The sequence below is a fragment of the Leuresthes tenuis genome, unplaced genomic scaffold, assembly GCF_036924035.1.
Source record: "Leuresthes tenuis unplaced genomic scaffold, fLeuTen1.0.hap1 SCAF_17, whole genome shotgun sequence".
Lineage (NCBI taxonomy): Eukaryota > Metazoa > Chordata > Actinopteri > Atheriniformes > Atherinopsidae > Leuresthes > Leuresthes tenuis.
Genome location: NW_027325371.1, coordinates 16,061,058 through 16,077,352, shown reverse-complemented (window position 1 = coordinate 16,077,352; position 16,295 = coordinate 16,061,058). Strand labels below are relative to the sequence as shown.

Genomic DNA, 16,295 nt, shown 5'->3' with positions numbered 1-16,295 from the left:
AATCATTACCATCATAGACTGAGATGGGATAAAGGTGTTTCCTGTTTGACCCCTTGTATTTCAGAGTTAAATCAAAACTGACTAAATTCACTATGGAGCCCCTTATGATGATGTAATGAGAACATTTAATATTTTTCAGTTTTGCTCAGACAAAGTGAAAAACCGATGTGAGTGTGTCTAGAGTAAATCTATAGATAACCATTCGCTTCATGATGTAAGGCCCGTGCTTACTTCTGCTTAAAATTACAAGTTCACAAGCTCTCTGCAATCTAAACTGTCTTAAATCCATACAAAGATAAAATAATAGAAATAAAACAAAACAGATAAAAATGGCACTTGATATCCTCAGTTTTAATATTGCAATAGAAAGTGTTAGGAGACAGTAATATGCTGATGACGAGATATTAAGGAAAGACAGAACACAATGGACTTGTCTTGCTGCTGTTTAGTCCAAATCAAACATATATTTGTATTTTCTTTATTGGCACATGGACACCTTAAAATGTATGCATCAGCTGTAACTATAGCTCTAAGATCATCAAAATCATCAGCTTGTTATGCATACTGCAAGGCAATCGCTACAGTAAACATGGTGTGACGTTAACGCATCCTGAACCACTGGACTATCACTTCAGTACCTTAGATTGGTTAACAATTTCATGTAATCACGAGGAACACGTGTTTCAGACATTTTAGTGACAAACAAAGATTCAGTGCAAGTACTTATTATTTATTTTCACATCCTAGCTCATTTAAAAGGAATTCAATGCAATGAGTAAAGCCATAATACTTCAGATGGTTGACACTGTTAATCGTGCAGAATTTCAGCAATAAAGCTCAGTCAGAGAAAAAAAACCCAACAACAATAAAATCCAAACGACTATGTGGTTGCTAGTTCAAATGGCGCAAGTGGGGAATTCTGGATGGGAGAAGCTCTCTCTTCCCACAAGAACAAATGCTATTAGTGCTCCTACTGTACTGCAGTGGTGCTGGAAAGTGGCCCGAGTGCACTCTACTAGAGCTAAAAGAGCATCTGTATGGGTGTAAGGAATTTCACGTTCCTGCTTTGTAATGTACCAAACACTAGAAGCTCCCCGTTCAGTGCTGCTACGATCAAGCTTTACATCAGCTGAATATCGAGTCATACAGGCAAAAGTTGTGGTCCCAGTAGCGCAGAGAGCAGATAAAGACAACTAATTGGATTTGTGGCGCCTCCTAGAACTGGTTCTAATACTATTAAGCTTTTCTTGTAAAAGGTTCTGACTTAATAAACCCAATTACGGTTAGATTCTTCTTCTGTTCCTGTAAATGCTCACTGGTCGCTCACACTAACTTTGCTGCACACGGTGAATTTACATAATCTCTCATGAAATCTGTTAATTTGGTGTAAGGAGAAACATTTTGTTGTAAAAAGAGAAAACAATGACAAGCCACTATGCATGCAGGGGTCCATGTATGAGCGTTTGCAGCAGGAATCCAAAAAGCCCTTTCATGCATAAACCTTCATCGCTGGTCCAATTATCCCCAGCAGTGTGATGATGTTTGGAAGAGCAATCATCTTTGGTCTTCGATTACTCATTGTGGACCACTAAGCTTGTATGTCATCTCCTTTTCTCATGCAGGGATCAAATCAGGTACCACTTTTTTATTCTGACCTCTTCCTTTTTGTTAAGATGGTATTTGTTATCTCCAGTGTGTGATTCCTATGTGATCATGTTAATTGATGATGGTGCGTATTAGGTTTTCATTATTAAAACTGATTATTATGACTAATTTAACGAGGGAAACTTCACTTCAGGTGTAGTGCTTGCTAAATGGACAAGTACTCTTAAGGCTCTTATTTCCTTCATCGTAATATCAGAAGAGTCTCTTGTCCTCGTTTACCAGTGAGCTTTCCTCTCTTTGGCAACCAGCTCCAGGAAATGGGAGTGACTTGCATAGAGGGCCAAAGACGAGTCGATGTCAATCCACTGGACTTGTCCCGCGTCATCACCAGCTTGCAGGGGTAGCTCACTCACACTGTTACCTACAAAAAGAGCACCGATAACCCATCGAGGTCTGGAAAAATCTGGCATCTCTACCTTGCTTTTAGTTGTCCTCAGAGAGGAAAAACCAACCGTTAATGTGGAAGTTAATGTGAATGGTCTCTAAATTACCCTGGATTGGCTAATACTGCAACCCTGAAGCCTTAATGAAATATTGATAATGAAGAGTTTAGAAAATGTGCACGGGACAGGTAATAAGAAAAATGTAGTGTAGTTAAAGACACCTGACTCGTCATGAAAGTTGACAGCAACTGTCTCCATCCAAGCATTGTCAGTGTTTCTAGGATCATCGACGTAGCCTTTATAGACCTGGATTGGAAAAGTGAAGAAAAGTAATTGTATACATTTTTGGCGCACCCAGATTGATTTAGGAAAATTTGGATTAAAAAAAATAAAAAAATTTTAAAAATCATGAAACTCAACTTTTGCAAATGTTGCTTTTATAATAAAAGTTTTACGAATTTTACTGTTAGGATGACAACTCACAAGTGGAACTATGCTGTTTTGCTACATTGCTTCCATCTCTCTGCAGTCTGAATGCAGCCTTAGCTTGATGCAAACACCTAATGACTGAAACATGATGGTAAAAAAAAAAAAAAAGCTATTGTATCTATTACTGACCTCAAACCCTCGAGATCTGAACAGTTCCTTGATGCGCTCGTGGATTTTTGCTCTCTCTGATGGCGGGACTGAAAGCGAATTCAGAGCTTCTTCCGAGAACTCCCGCTGCAACGTGACAGAAACCTGCTCCCCTGGATCTACCATCCCCCTGCAAAACCAGAACGTGCACACAGATAGGACCATGTACGGGATCGTGACACTCGGTACCAACTGGGAAGTAAATCTTGATTTCTAGCTGAAAAGTGGCTGATATTTAGTCCGAATATCTCAAATGTTTTTGTCTTGTTTTCAATTAAGTAAAAAAATAAATCAGCCACAACCTCAGCGTGACACAAAAAAACTAATTTGTTTAATCATTTTGATCATTTTAACAGTTATGGGTTGAGAGGAAAACAGCGGCTATGTGTACATGCACAGCAACATATCAAAAACGACTGGATTAAGACCTTACTCAAAATAAGACATTTTCTGATTGAATAAGGTCCAATCTGGAGTAACCAATGATCGAATAAAAGTAGGTGGTGCATGCAGAGCTTAGCCACATTACGCATACAGGTATCTTTTACCTTGTATCTTTCAACACACACTGCTGCTCTACAATGCATGAGCTAAGTTGGGGAGTTTAGAGACACATGAATACACCACTGCTTGTTTCGGGCTTGTATTCATGGATCCGATTACTTGTTTCTGTCATAAGATCTGGCAACGCCGAATATGAACAGAATATCCTCACTGCAACCAATGCAAACACCTTAGTATACTATTGTCTTGGTAAGATTGCAGTCAATAGTAAGAATGTTGCTGTATCTGTACACACTGTCGCTGGGAAACCATTTCTCCAAAGTGATATTTTACAGGTTGATAGGATGTGGTTCAACATGAAGATGCAGTTTAATTTACTCTTATTACATTTTCATAAATCTAGAAATGTTTTGTCTTTGTGATGCCAAGAGGAAGCATCCAGGAGAGTAACTATATACCTTAATGTAAAATTAGGAAGTGCATTTACTGCTGGAACAATCAAGCTCTGGTACTCAGAAGTCTCAGCTACTCAAAAGGAAAAGCATGCTTGTTGCAACTTAAGTATTAGCAAGACAATCCTATACTAGACACTGGTGTTATAGATTGATTAGTTAGGTTGGTTGATTAAGATGTTAGTTCTTTTTTTCTCATTGCAAATCCGAGTAAAACACGGTCTAATACATAAATACAGTCTCTGTTGACGTTACAGCTTCAAACAGACAGGCAAGATGGCAAAGACATCTTTTGAACCACAAACACAGAGTAAAACAGACCATATCAGTAAAATGAAAATAAATGTGAAAGCAACCAACCCCGGGAATGGCCCACTCCCCACAGTCTTTCCTCTTGATGGACACAAACTCCAGAATAGGCTGCTTGGAGACTGAGTGATTTATCTTTGCTCCACTGGGATCTGCCTTCCATCTAGCAGACAAGACAATATGTCATGCCATTAAACATTAATAAAAAAAGACAGGCACTGCCCTTCTTCTTAGGGAAGGAATCATCCTTAACTGTTTAAGTTTGGTGAATGTGATTTTCCACTTGTTTTTAGTCATTCTAAATGAATCAGGCAAATATCTATGATTAATGAGTATGTGAACAATAACAATTTTGAAGAAAAAAAAGTTACCTGGTGACAATAGGATCTGCTGCATGATTAGGTCCCCATCGTCCCAGCAAGCCTCTACCAGTCAACCCTGTTCGTCCAAGAGGATTTCTAGGAAGTAAAACGTGAATTAGCTGTCCTAATTCATATGGCATATGGAGATTACCTGTTTTCCTAAATTACTTAAATGGTCAAAGTGAACCTAAGACTTTCTGGTACAAGAGCAAAACTCTTTAGTAGAGAGCACAGAGAGGATTGGCAATCCTCTTGGAAGACTGCTCTTTAGAACAAATGCCCACAGGCCTAAACTGAACAATCACTCTGATGTTGTTGTGCAATGTGCATTAACATCGAAGCTTCATTAAGTGATGCCTTCGACATTAATGAGAAATCCTTTACAGTCATTAAGAAGGGAGCACACCTTCTTTCAAGTTTAGGGCTTTATGTTTTTGGACATAATAGACCAATCAATTTACAAGGTCCACAGATGATTTTTCATATGTCCGCATTTGCAAAACCGGGAATCTACAGAGGGGTGTACATTCTCTTTCACCGCTTTCATCTTAGCACTCAGAAACTTACAAGGGTTTTCCATTTTCCACTCTGTAGCTGCCCTCAAAGCTTTTCCTGTCCACAGCACCATCCATAGCATTGAACTTTGGAGAGAAAGAGCTGCACACAAAAACAAAAATAAAGCAAATGTCCCAAAAATGGTATGAATAAACTCTCGTTGGTCTTTGACAAGAAACAGAGGAGACAAATCTTAGTCACAATGTCTCACAGCACTCAAAGAATCTACAACCTACCTCACGGATCTGAAAATCCAATATTCACATGGCACTAAGTTATTGAACATGCAGTCTTAATTTTTTTTAAACGTACTGGTTGTTAAGTGTTGCTCACCCAATATCAGGATCCGCCCATGCTGGCTTCTTTAAAATTGAAGGGGCAGTGTAACTGACTGGATTATACTGCGGCCAGAGCTGACTCCAATCCACCTTGTCATCCGGTACGGGAAAGCGCTTGACGGTGGACCCTGGATACTGGGTGCATCTGGCCCTTACATGAGGTGCTGCTGCTGAGGATGGCATTGTCCTGATGCTGGTCGTGTAAAGGTTACAACAACTGGCACTGATAGATCTGATGTTTTTACTTGTCCCAACAGGGTGAGCAGATGAGCAGGTGACGGCAGACCTGCAGCATGAAGGAGTATAAGACACAAAAACTCACTTATTACTCACATTCTCTGACAACACACAAGAAAGGAGCAAAACCGTTATGCAACCGTTACAGGCACCAGGATGTGCTTCTGAAATACAAATCTGTGGTTTCCCTTAACTGTGTTAACTGTGTGGCGTAAGCTGATGGTTATAACTATGTTTAATATGTGTTTATAGTAATGGCTTATAGTCCTTAGGTATCTCTATATTTCCCTCTCTTCAAAATCTTCGTTTAAAGCCCAAACAGTCCGTGACATATCCAATTTTAGCAACCTTATAGCTATAATAATTGATGTCACTCCTCATACCTTAATCCGTAGGTGCAGACGGTGTACGGAAATCCTAGGAGAGTAAGCGCCAAAGGAATATGGCCCGTCCAGTTTCGTCGCAGAGGTAAATGTACCATTCCTTGAGAGAAATTGACTCAACATCCACAACATGCAGAGCACTCTAACCAGGAAGTGCACAGCCTTGCGCGATGACGTAGGCAAAGGGGCGGAGTTACAGCGATCTCACTCGTTTCCATGGTGATCGAATTCAACTATTCCTGTGAAAACTACCGTACAAAAACACACATGAATGTAAGAAAAATGGACGGATTCACAATTCATTCAGATGTTTGTTTTTCTATAAACGCTTTTGTATGATTTTTCATTTCAGTACATGTAAACGTTTTCAAAATTATTATTAACTGTGGAATATTTTATTAACTTGATTCAATTTTATTTAATTCAGAAAAAAGTTACAGTTCTGTCGCTCATTTGCCCTAAAGACGACGATTGAAACCAATGTAAATGTTTGCATAAATAGTCAAATAATTTTTATTTTACGGTATAATTTTTTAATAAGTATACAAAGTTTGATTTTTTTTTAAAAAAATACATATCAAAACAAAGTCTTGGTTGATGATTGATGCTGTTTTGCTGAGCGTGTACAATATACGGGTCTCTCGGTGGACCATTTTAAGCTCACACCCCAGTCTCTGACAGTAGCCATGAACAAAGCAATTATGTTACTCAGTTCTTCAAAAAAACTGCCTTGAGGCCATAGTACTTAAACTGCTCTCTGTTCTCACCCACTGACATAATATTGGGTGATGCAATGTTCACGTAACCCTTTTAAGACGGCTTTTGTGGTATACAAGGTCGGATAGACCTTAGACCCCAGAAATATTAAATATCCATTTGAAGAATTCATGTCATAACAGGCAGCACGCAACACATTGTGACACGCCTACATGGACCTACGGTCCGTTTAATTGGAAGAATTCGCCTGTTTCGCTCCACAGGGCCTGTATAGGAGGCGCCTTTGCTCAAACACGGCCCCGCCCAAACAAGTCATCCTTGCAAACATATCTAACGCACCTGTATTACCGTAGTTTGGCACGCGCATTTACGCTCAGCTTTGAGACCAAATCCGCGCTCGCGCACGAGATCCATTTACGCTCTGGTAGTAAAGAGGGCCCTCATCGAGTCGCTTTTCTCCGTCGATCAAGCAATCCGCCTCGCTAAGCCGTTGAAGGGTACAGAGAGCGGCGGTGGTCCCTCAGTGAAACACTCTGACAGAGAAGGAGCGGTTTGGTGAGGAAGAATGGCGGATTCGAGCAGCACCGCAGCGGTTGCGGCCGAAGGCTCCAACAGCGCTGCTGCTGCTGAGGCGACGGGCACTGTTGCGCAGGATGTAGCGCCCGGAGCTGCGGGACCCAAGCCTGTCTCCGAGTCAGTAAGGGGCCAGATTTTTGACGTGGGCCCCCGTTACACGAACCTGTCTTACATCGGAGAGGGAGCGTACGGAATGGTTTGGTGAGTGGTGACTCTGTGCGGAGCTACTATAGTATAAACTATATGTTCTAGCTAATATAAGCTGTTTGTTAGCAAACAAATTTAGCCTGCTAACCACGGCCGTTTTGTTCAACAAGCGCTGCCAACTAAATAGTAGCGCAGTTACAATGTTTTTAAAGGAAAAAAACAGGTGTCCAACAGTCTGCTATTGTAGAACCTCAAAGCAGCCCGTTTTGTGGTTAGCTTGTTAGCTGAGCTGCTACAGGCGTGGCTATGTGCTTTACAGGAAACAAGATTGGGGAGTGATTGCGCAGGACGTGGTTTGCCATTTGGTTTTTGCTGTTTTTCAGGCTGCACTTGTCTGCAAATGTAGGCTAGTTATGAACATGGCAAATTCATGTATGCATTTATTTATTTCACCTCCGAGCGCAATCTCCCAGGTACACTGATCTCAGCTTGGATTCTGATAGCAAAACATTAAGTCTTTGCTGCAAAGACTGCTGCAGTGGATGCAAGAGGGATATGTCAGATATAGCTAGGCCTTTCCTCGTGTTATCACTGTATGTTATCTGCAGTCTATTGTGCAAGTGTTAAGCAGCCATGTACCACTAGAGAATAATGTCAAGTCATCCCTGTCGATTAACTCAGAACATGATTAGATGTGCAATGCAAACTAGATCAGTAATGAGCCCTCATCTCCATTGCAACGGGTCACATCATTTAGTCCACATGAGTGTGATTGTCTAATGCCATTTAGTGCATGTCAGCTTGGTCATGTGATCCCACTGCTGCTGCATTCATTGTTTGTAAACACTGTCAACCCCACAGGTTGGTTCTGTGAGGAAAAGTCACTAAGTCTGTGTGAGTGTGATGTGCAACAGCTTGAACTTTCAGCTGATCCGTGATCAGGCTCACCCTTCCGTTCTGATCAAATCTGATCTTTGCTCATGTCACAGTTTTGTCGGCTACTGAACTCATGTGAACGTGCCCAATTTAGAAAGTGCGTTGTGCAACGGGAAACTTCTACGAATGGTGTGGTGTAATCGTTATTCCTTGCTAAAACCCAACTTAAATATTTCCTCTGACAAAGGGCAGTTGCTGAAGCCTCACAGAAACAGGGGGGGGGGGGGGGGGGGGGGGGGGGGGGTTGAGTTAAGACTCCCACAAGAAGCGCACCGTCTAAATCCTTTCTCGGCATTGGTTGCTCTACACCCACACTTCCAACTCTCTGACACGGTGCACACACACTCTCAGGCTTTACAACAAACATCACAGTGAAAACACCTCACACGGGCACGTTGCCAGTAGAACTGGCCTGCAGGGCCCTTTTAGAGCCAAATGTCTGCTTAGTTTCTGATGTATGTGTGTGTGAGAGTGAGAATTGTGCAGTGTGTAATATGACACCTGTTTCTTCTTTCCATATTTACCGTGTGTCCAGCTCTGCCGTGGACAACTATACAAGCCAGCGTGTGGCCATCAAGAAAATCAGCCCGTTTGAGCACCAGACGTACTGCCAGCGCACACTGAGGGAAATCAAGATTCTGCTGCGCTTCCGCCATGAGAACATCATCGGGATCAACGACATCATCAGGGCACGGCACATCGACAGCATGAGGGATGTGTATCTTATCAGCCTTTGCAGGAAGTGTGTTGCCTTCGTGCGCATCGTGCACCTCAATCCAAACTTTATTTAACGGGGAGATTTGTCGAGTTTAGAATCTGATTTCGAATGAGCTGCAAGCGTTCGTGAAGCGTCAGTTTAAAGAAATGGTTAAATGCACAAGCACCCCCCCCTTTAAAAACAAAAAAAACACAGTCTGTCGTAACGTAAAATCTTATCGTGTATCTTTGAGGGCTCTGTTGGTGGTTTTTTCATTTCTTTTTGCCCTGTAGGGAAGTTGAATGCTAAGTGCAAATTTCAAATCTCATAACTCAATACAACAACCACTAAAGAAATAATGGGGCAACGTGACATATACAGACATTAAAGTGTAGAGTACAGTAGCTCAACGGAGACGGCAAGCCTTTAATGTCTTTAAAGCGTAACAAAATAGAGAAATCTGTGGTGTTTTTTTGTTTTTTTGTCTTATTAGGTGTGTGGCTCTCAGTCTTAGTTTAAACATCTGCCCACGATACATTTAATAACCTGACAAACCAAACTGTGCCGACACTCTTGAGTCCCTAACCTTTATTGCAGCAGATTTAGTTTATTTCTTTTTCTCATTTTGAGGCGTGTGGCTTTAAGAACTTTAGCTGTGGCTACGAAGCAGAATCGAATGCATCTGGGGCTGTTTCTGACGTGCGTTTAGGTTCAAACCAGGCAGAAAATGTTAATTGTTAAGCTTTTAGTCTCGACATTCTTCCCGTTGAGCTTGAGGATTGATTTGACATGGAGTGTTATTATCTTCAGGAAGCAATGATGTAACAGACATGGCTGCACTGGGCTACAAATGGAATATAATGGCCTGGTCAGTTGAATTGAGCTGCTGGCGTTGTTGACCGTGTTTTTCATGAATAATGAATAAATGTCCGGAGTACAACACATGTTGAGAATAACCTATCAGATCTCTTAATGCGTGGTGTCCACTTGCCCCGGTCATCTTTTTTTTTTTTTTTAATCAAACATCCTCATGTTAAGAATTTTAGCAGCTTGTGGATAAGCTGCTGATTCATTGCTTTGGGTTGTTGTAATTCAGTCCCATTAGGCATTAGTGAGCATCCACAGAGTTCCCAGCAGTGATGTGTGGGCACGGCCTGCCAGTGAGCTGCTGTCACCAAGTGCTGCTCCGGCGGTTTGTCTCTGAAAACCCACATTGTTCTCTGAAAAACAGAAAGAATGTGCGAGTCCTTTTATTTTTGGCACTTGTTTTCTTATTTGACGGTGCACAGTGTGTCGCTGCCCCCCCGAATTAGGCAAATATAAGCAAATCCAACGATATTAACGTCGCTTGGTGGCCCCTTTCTGGATGTAGCACAGCTGGGGAGCTGCGGCACCTGTTAGTTACCTTTGACCTTTGTGTTTAATGTGTTTTTTTTGGGGTGGTCCAAAAACATTAGTATCGGTGGATTCTGTCCGACTTGTGGTTGGTCTGCCTTGACCCGCGCATCCTTCCAGCTACATCGTGCAGACTCTGATGGAGACGGATCTGTACAAGCTGCTGAAGAGCAGAGGCTAAGCAACGACCACGTCTGCTACTTCCTCTACCAGATCCTGCGCGGCCTGAAGTACATCCACTCCGCCAACGTGTTGCACCGTGACCTCAAGCCCTCCAACCTGCTCATCAACACCACCTGCGACCTAAAGGTAACCCCGTTTAACTTGATGGTGGTTTAAGGATGAGTTTGCTCTCAGATACAGGGCACGTTTAGGAGATTAAATTATGGTCATTTTTGATTGTTTACGTTTTGGCGGCAACATCAAATGATACTAATCTTGCCTTGAAGTCAGATGCTTTTTGTTTTAGTAGAAAACATGCTAAAACACCATGAAGTACCTTGTGGTCTACAGTAGAGTAGAAAACAAGTAAAGGCTTTTAGGAATGAGAAAACACGTCCGCATCTAAGCCAAATGTAAACAGGGGATTACCTAAAGGCATCTTAGGATATGTAGGAAATCACAGGTTAGAAATGGCAGCAAAAAGAAATGTGTAAGATCTGCACAGAAACTGTTCTGATTCTATTCTGAAAACTGATCAAAAGCGAAATCCAATGAAATTCATTGACGGAGACTCGGTCAGCGGCAGAACATTGTTTCAAACCCGAGACTTGGGGCTGGAACGTGACTAATCCAAAAGCTTAGTCTTGTTAGGCAGGTTTTGTTTGTTTGGTGGGAATAATCCAGCAGCTTTTACGCGGCGCAGCCTCATAGTTCTTACCGGTAGGTGAACAATCGGCAACCAGCCATCAGTCCCTGGATTAGCTGATCGTGTGTTGGGGGGGGGAAGAGAACAAAGGCAGTGCATGTTGCTGTGGCTTCCTTCTGCATTCCACTCCAGGGGAAAAAGGAAAAAAAAACTACAGTAACATTGCAGCTATACATTTCATAAATTAATATCTGCAAATGTCAAATGTAATTTTTTTTGTTTTGCAAATACTAAACCAAAGGTGAGTAAGAAAATGATAAAACCTCAGATTATATGAATATGGCCTGATTACCTGCACTTTAATTATATCATTTTTAAGACTTCAAAAGGGTTAGGGGGAAAGATAAATAATCTTTTTATAAAATGGGAACCCGTGGAGGAATAGAGGCTTTGGAACGTGGCTCCTCTAGACTGAGGAAACGTTAGAAACATCGTCCACACTCTAAATCATCTCTGTTCCTAAAGAGTTTCTGGATTGACTGTCATTGACCTCTGAACCGTTTGTGCCCCCTTCAGATCTGTGACTTTGGCCTGGCGCGGATAGCCGATCCCGAGCACGACCACACAGGTTTCCTGACTGAGTACGTGGCCACACGCTGGTACCGGGCTCCAGAAATCATGCTCAACTCAAAGGTAGGGCTCTAACCAACTGACACGGAGTTGGCTTCATGCCAGCCACGTTCACACCTTAACTGCATGTGCTCGCGTCTCAGGGCTACTCGAAGTCTATTGACATCTGGTCAGTGGGCTGCATCCTGGCTGAGATGCTGTCCAACAAGCCCATTTTCCCTGGGAAACACTACTTGGATCAGCTCAACCACATACTGGGTGAGAGATGGCTTTTATTTGTTTTCCACATCCGAGCTGTAAAGACGAGCAGCCGTGTTGAAGCTCCGCTTTCTGTACAGGCGTCCTTGGCTCTCCATCTCAAGAAGATCTCAACTGCATCATCAACATGAAGGCAAGGAACTATTTGCAGTCCCTGCCCGAAAAACCTCGGGTTCCCTGGGAAAAGCTCTTTCACAAGGCTGACCCGAAAGGTACTGTGACGTAGCTGATTTTTAATTGAAGATATTGTTTAGAATCCACAGAGTGGAGTTTGTTCAGTTTCATGACCAGTTTTACAATAGAGTATAAGAACTGTAAGAAAAATAGTTCATGTTCATGCAGAAGCTGGTAACTGAACTAACTGAAGCTCTTTCATCATCCAATGCAGCCCTGGATCTGTTGGGCCTCATGCTGACCTTTAACCCCCTGAAGCGCATCACCGTTGAGGACGCCCTGGCTCATCCTTACCTGGAGCAGTACTACGACCCCTCAGACGAGGTAACAACGCATCTTTTAGAACTAGGCAAAGTCCACTGAATGCTCTTTGTGCCCCCGTGGAAGCTGTAGTGTACCGTGAGGAGAGAAAAATGTTCCCGCTGCAGAACAACGATAAGTCAGCCCAGTTTTTGCACTAATGTTTGACACTGAGGGGCTTTGTCATCGAACAGTTTCACCCTTTTTTTTTTTGTGAGCCGTACTGCGTTGTGCCTGGAAGCCTCTTAGCGGTGCGTTTAGTATTAGGTTTGCTCAATAAATCAGCCTGAGGGAGATTAAAGAATGTGACCACTGACTGCATCTTGATGTTTGTAACCGTTAACCGAATCCCACTTTGAAAATCAAAGGATTTATTGAGTGCTTTTTTTTTTTTTGTTCGATATATCCCTCAACATGCTCACATTCCACACAGTTTTCCTTTCATTGGTTTAGTACATTATACTGTACTGTTCAGGTTCATTAACAGTGTTGTACACAGCTCTCAGGGAAAGACGCGGCTCTTGTGCAGCTGTTTGACTTTCTTTTTTTTTTGTTTTTAGCCGGTTGCTGAGGAGCCCTTTACTTTCTCCATGGAACTGGATGATCTTCCCAAGGATAGGCTGAAGGAACTGATCTTCAATGAAACGGCTCGTTTCCAGGAGAACTACCAGGGCTCCTGAGACACAGGTACGTAAGAACCGCACAGCAGCACAGAGCGGTGTTGTTATAGGAAGCAGTCGGGTGATGTTTCAGATGATCCTGGCTTCTTTTATTTATTTTAGAAATCATGCCAGTTTGCGTTCTTCGTTCCTGAACCTTGCGTGTAAATTATACTTTAGTAATCCGTGAAAATAAAAACGATATAGATAATGTTGTTGTTATAGATGGATAACAGCATGAAATTAGATTAAAAAGTTGGTGGAAAACTTTTGGAAAGTTGGAAGTGTAGCGGAGAAAGATGCGGTTGAAATCTTCAGAGATCCCTGTGAATAATTTGGGGTGTTTGTTTTTGTTGTCTGGCTGATGTTGTCACTCGCGGCGTCTGCAGGTAACGCAGCTGAACTCTCGGCAGACGGCACGGACAGAAACTCAAATAATGCCTTTCTGATATTCCTGCTGCAGGGGCTCCGAGCTCGTCCCTTTTTTTTTATTTAATCTGCCAAGGATCTCACATTTTCCATTACGCTGAATGAAAGAAATACTCCTCCTTTGTCTCCATGTTGTTCCTGCTCCCCTTCTTCGACATCTGTCTGATTCACAGAGCAGCCCTGCCACCACTCTCCCTTTGGAGCTGTGAGCAACCCTGGTGAGTAGCAGAGCACATTTTCTTATCATTTCCAACTTGATGACTTTATGACGAAAGAAGTGCTGAAAATTTGCCATTTAATTCCTTTAAGAAAGGAGTTTTTGCTTTTAATTATGTAGAAATGTCATTGAGGAGTTCATGTTTGGCTGTAAGACCTCGGAGTAGATGTAGTTTTAATGTTAGGCCACTAGATGTCAGTGGAGCACAATGCTGTTCAATCAGACCTGAACCTCGGCTGCACTTTTTCCAGCCAGTAAAAATAATCAAAAAATCTGCTAACGGCCAAATGTGGCTAATCTGTGGGTTTGTTGTGGAGTAAATTGGGCTCACTGTGGTGGTGCTTGAATCATTGAATCTTGATCATATCCAAGCCTATTCCCTCTGTCTCTTTCTTAGTCCCGAGCGAGTGACGAAGCCACACCGAGGCTTGGATAAAGAAGACCCCAACCGACATGCTAAAGCAAAAGAAAAACTCATCTTCAAGAAACCGACAACGAGTGAAAACAAGAAAAATGAATATTTACCTGCTTATCTTTCCATTTCTACTACGAGAGAGAGCTAAGTATAACTTTGATTTCTGTGACTGAGTGAGGCGGTGGGGTCTGTGAAACTCCCGATGTCCACGTTGGACTCTTCACACTCACCTCATCTTTAGATTTGCCCCCCCTCCCCCCCATCCCAACCCATCCAGTCCCATCTACAGTAACTCTCCTCATCCGACCCTTTCTCTCATGTTCCTTCTGTGTCTGCGCTCTCCCGTCCCTCCTCTCTCAGTAGCCTCCTGTCATATATATTCATACTACTGTATTAACCGACACCATAACTCTCCTGTGTTGATCCATGTAAATTCAACCCGGAAAAATTGAGGGCTAAAAGAATGGGGACGCTACCTGGGTGTGTGTATGTACATAAGAAATATAAAACCTTCTTTTTTTCCTTTCTTCTTCTACTTCTTCTTCTTCTTCTTCTTCTTCTTTTTTCCAATGTGCTTGTTGCAGTTTTCAATTGTACAAGTGTTTTCGGTTGAGTTCAGAGTCGTACTCGTATGTTTTGAAGTTTGTATTTGCAAGTCCTTTTTGAAAACTTGATTTTTTTGAGACAAACACTCAGTGTTTTTTAGTGGCATGTTGGCAGGATTTCTTTGTCGTCTCTCTCTCTCTCTCTTTCTCCCCCCCCCTCCTCCCAAAAAAACCAATGTAAGTGTATGATGTTCATATGAATGCATGCATTCCTGAAGTTTACCAAAGTGGCAGAGAGATGCAAGGAACTTGGCTGAAGAGAGATGTTGGAATTATTTTTTTTTTAACTTAAAACGCATTTCTTGATCTAAACTATATTCCGATAAGAAGCTAATCGTAGTCCCTCCCTCACCCATCATTTGTGAAAAGGCTGTTATAAAGCTGAACCACTGTATGATCTGAACACGCTGCATAGAACTGACTGCATGTTCATACACTTTAGTGCAGCTGTAATACCAAAGCCCCATTTTTCCAGAAGCTTGGTGGAGCTCTGAAAGTTCTCACTGTGCTGCTTCCAGCGGCACAAAAAAAAAAAGTTCAGTGAGACCTGACACAGAACGACAGGGACCTACCTGCTTTAGCCTCGCACCTGTCCGTTTGAAGCGCAGTACTTCCGTTAAAAAACAAAAATGGCTCCCGTTGACGTTCGCCTTAAAGCCGCTCCGGTTCCACATCGGGACGAATGCTGCGTGGAGTCGAACCCTGAAAGCAAGCCGAGGCCTAACTTTTCTGCCTAAAAGACCCCAGTCCGAGCAAATTTGAGCGCTTGTCCCAACAAATATGTTGGGTTTACGATGATCTCGGCCCACTGAGCCCGAGCTCGCTCATTTCAATGGAATGCATTTACTCCTAACACCTGTGCTCTTCATGCTACGACATGCCAAAATGTCTCCTGCGAAAACAGTCCCGTTTTCAGAGTAGACCCTTTTTTGTCTTTCTTTCTTTCTTACAACCCCCTCCTGAGAAAACTCTTCTCGCTACCGATTTAATCCTCAGCCGATCTGCTCTGAGCACAGCCAAACAGCCGCCGGCCCTCAGCGGCTGTGCATTGCAGAACTGAGATGGCCCCTCTTTGCCCGTTCTATCTGTGCTGTTGTCGACATAGTGGGTGTTTTTATTCTTAAACGTGGTGATGTAAGTGCTACAGTGGTGGTCATTCCATGTTCCTCAGAGATTGCTCCTCATGTTTCTGTGAGTGTGTGTTTGTTTCCTATGCCTGTCTGTCTGTTCTCCCCCTCGGTTGTCGGCGTCTGCTCTCTCCGCTCTGTGCTCCGGATGCGACTGTACTTACTGCTCATGGGTCCAGTTCAGTCTGTCCTTTTTTTTTTTTTTTGCTTGTTGCACTGGGACCAGTCAGAACCCCCCCCCCAGGACCAACACTGCACTGGATTGCCCAGGCCCCTGATGCCCATCCCACTGGCCTCGCCGTCTCGCAGCAGAATCTCTGATTTGTTTCACGTCTTGGGCTCAAGTTGTGTCGTCTGCTGTTCTGTCAGAAGCCATAGCCA

At 42.7% G+C, this 16,295-nt stretch overlaps 3 protein-coding genes across 3 annotated transcripts in view; 2 read left to right on the top strand and 1 right to left on the bottom strand.

The window, feature by feature from the left end:
• Positions 1 to 333: 333 nt before the first annotated feature.
• On the bottom strand, positions 334 to 5,996 carry nudt9 (nudix (nucleoside diphosphate linked moiety X)-type motif 9). The gene is made up of 8 exons (XM_072369532.1): positions 5,825 to 5,996; positions 5,200 to 5,490; positions 4,879 to 4,968; positions 4,321 to 4,407; positions 4,003 to 4,112; positions 2,667 to 2,815; positions 2,270 to 2,354; positions 334 to 2,026 (listed from the first exon to the last, which is right to left on the bottom strand). The coding sequence occupies exons 1-8, from the start codon at positions 5,920 to 5,922 to the stop codon at positions 1,881 to 1,883; spliced, it is 1,056 nt and encodes a 351-aa protein (XP_072225633.1). The 5' UTR covers positions 5,923 to 5,996; the 3' UTR covers positions 334 to 1,880.
• A 911-nt stretch (positions 5,997 to 6,907) lies between these two features.
• mapk3 (mitogen-activated protein kinase 3) lies at positions 6,908 to 15,031 on the top strand. Its single transcript, XM_072369531.1, is given in 11 exon segments — positions 6,908 to 7,318; positions 8,736 to 8,918; positions 10,413 to 10,459; positions 10,462 to 10,601; positions 11,677 to 11,793; positions 11,874 to 11,988; positions 12,069 to 12,200; positions 12,377 to 12,486; positions 13,023 to 13,149; positions 13,724 to 13,768; positions 14,165 to 15,031. Coding segments are annotated over 9 exon segments (1,176 nt in total). The 5' UTR covers positions 6,908 to 7,106; the 3' UTR covers positions 13,143 to 13,149; positions 13,724 to 13,768; positions 14,165 to 15,031.
• The window catches only part of gdpd3a (glycerophosphodiester phosphodiesterase domain containing 3a), a 5,890-nt gene continuing 3,274 nt past the window's right edge, over positions 13,680 to 16,295 (top strand). Inside the window, exons 1-2 of the mRNA XM_072369580.1 lie at positions 13,680 to 13,768; positions 14,165 to 14,265. Coding sequence (XP_072225681.1) covers positions 13,680 to 13,768; positions 14,165 to 14,265 — 190 coding nt within the window. The remainder of the gene's footprint in view (positions 13,769 to 14,164; positions 14,266 to 16,295) is intronic.

Bases quoted from the DNA above. Each gene is read 5' to 3' on its own strand.
- nudt9 (XM_072369532.1), bottom strand. From the start codon at position 5,922: ATGGTACATTTACCTCTGCGACGAAACTGGACGGGCCATATTCCTTTG. The intron at 4,969-5,199 runs GTGAGCAACACT...TTTTGTGTGCAG, and splicing joins TGGGCGGATCCTGATATTGG to CTCTTTCTCTCCAAAGTTCA. The intron at 2,027-2,269 runs GTGTCTTTAACT...CTCTTTTTGTAG, and splicing joins CAACTTTCATGACGAGTCAG to GTAACAGTGTGAGTGAGCTA.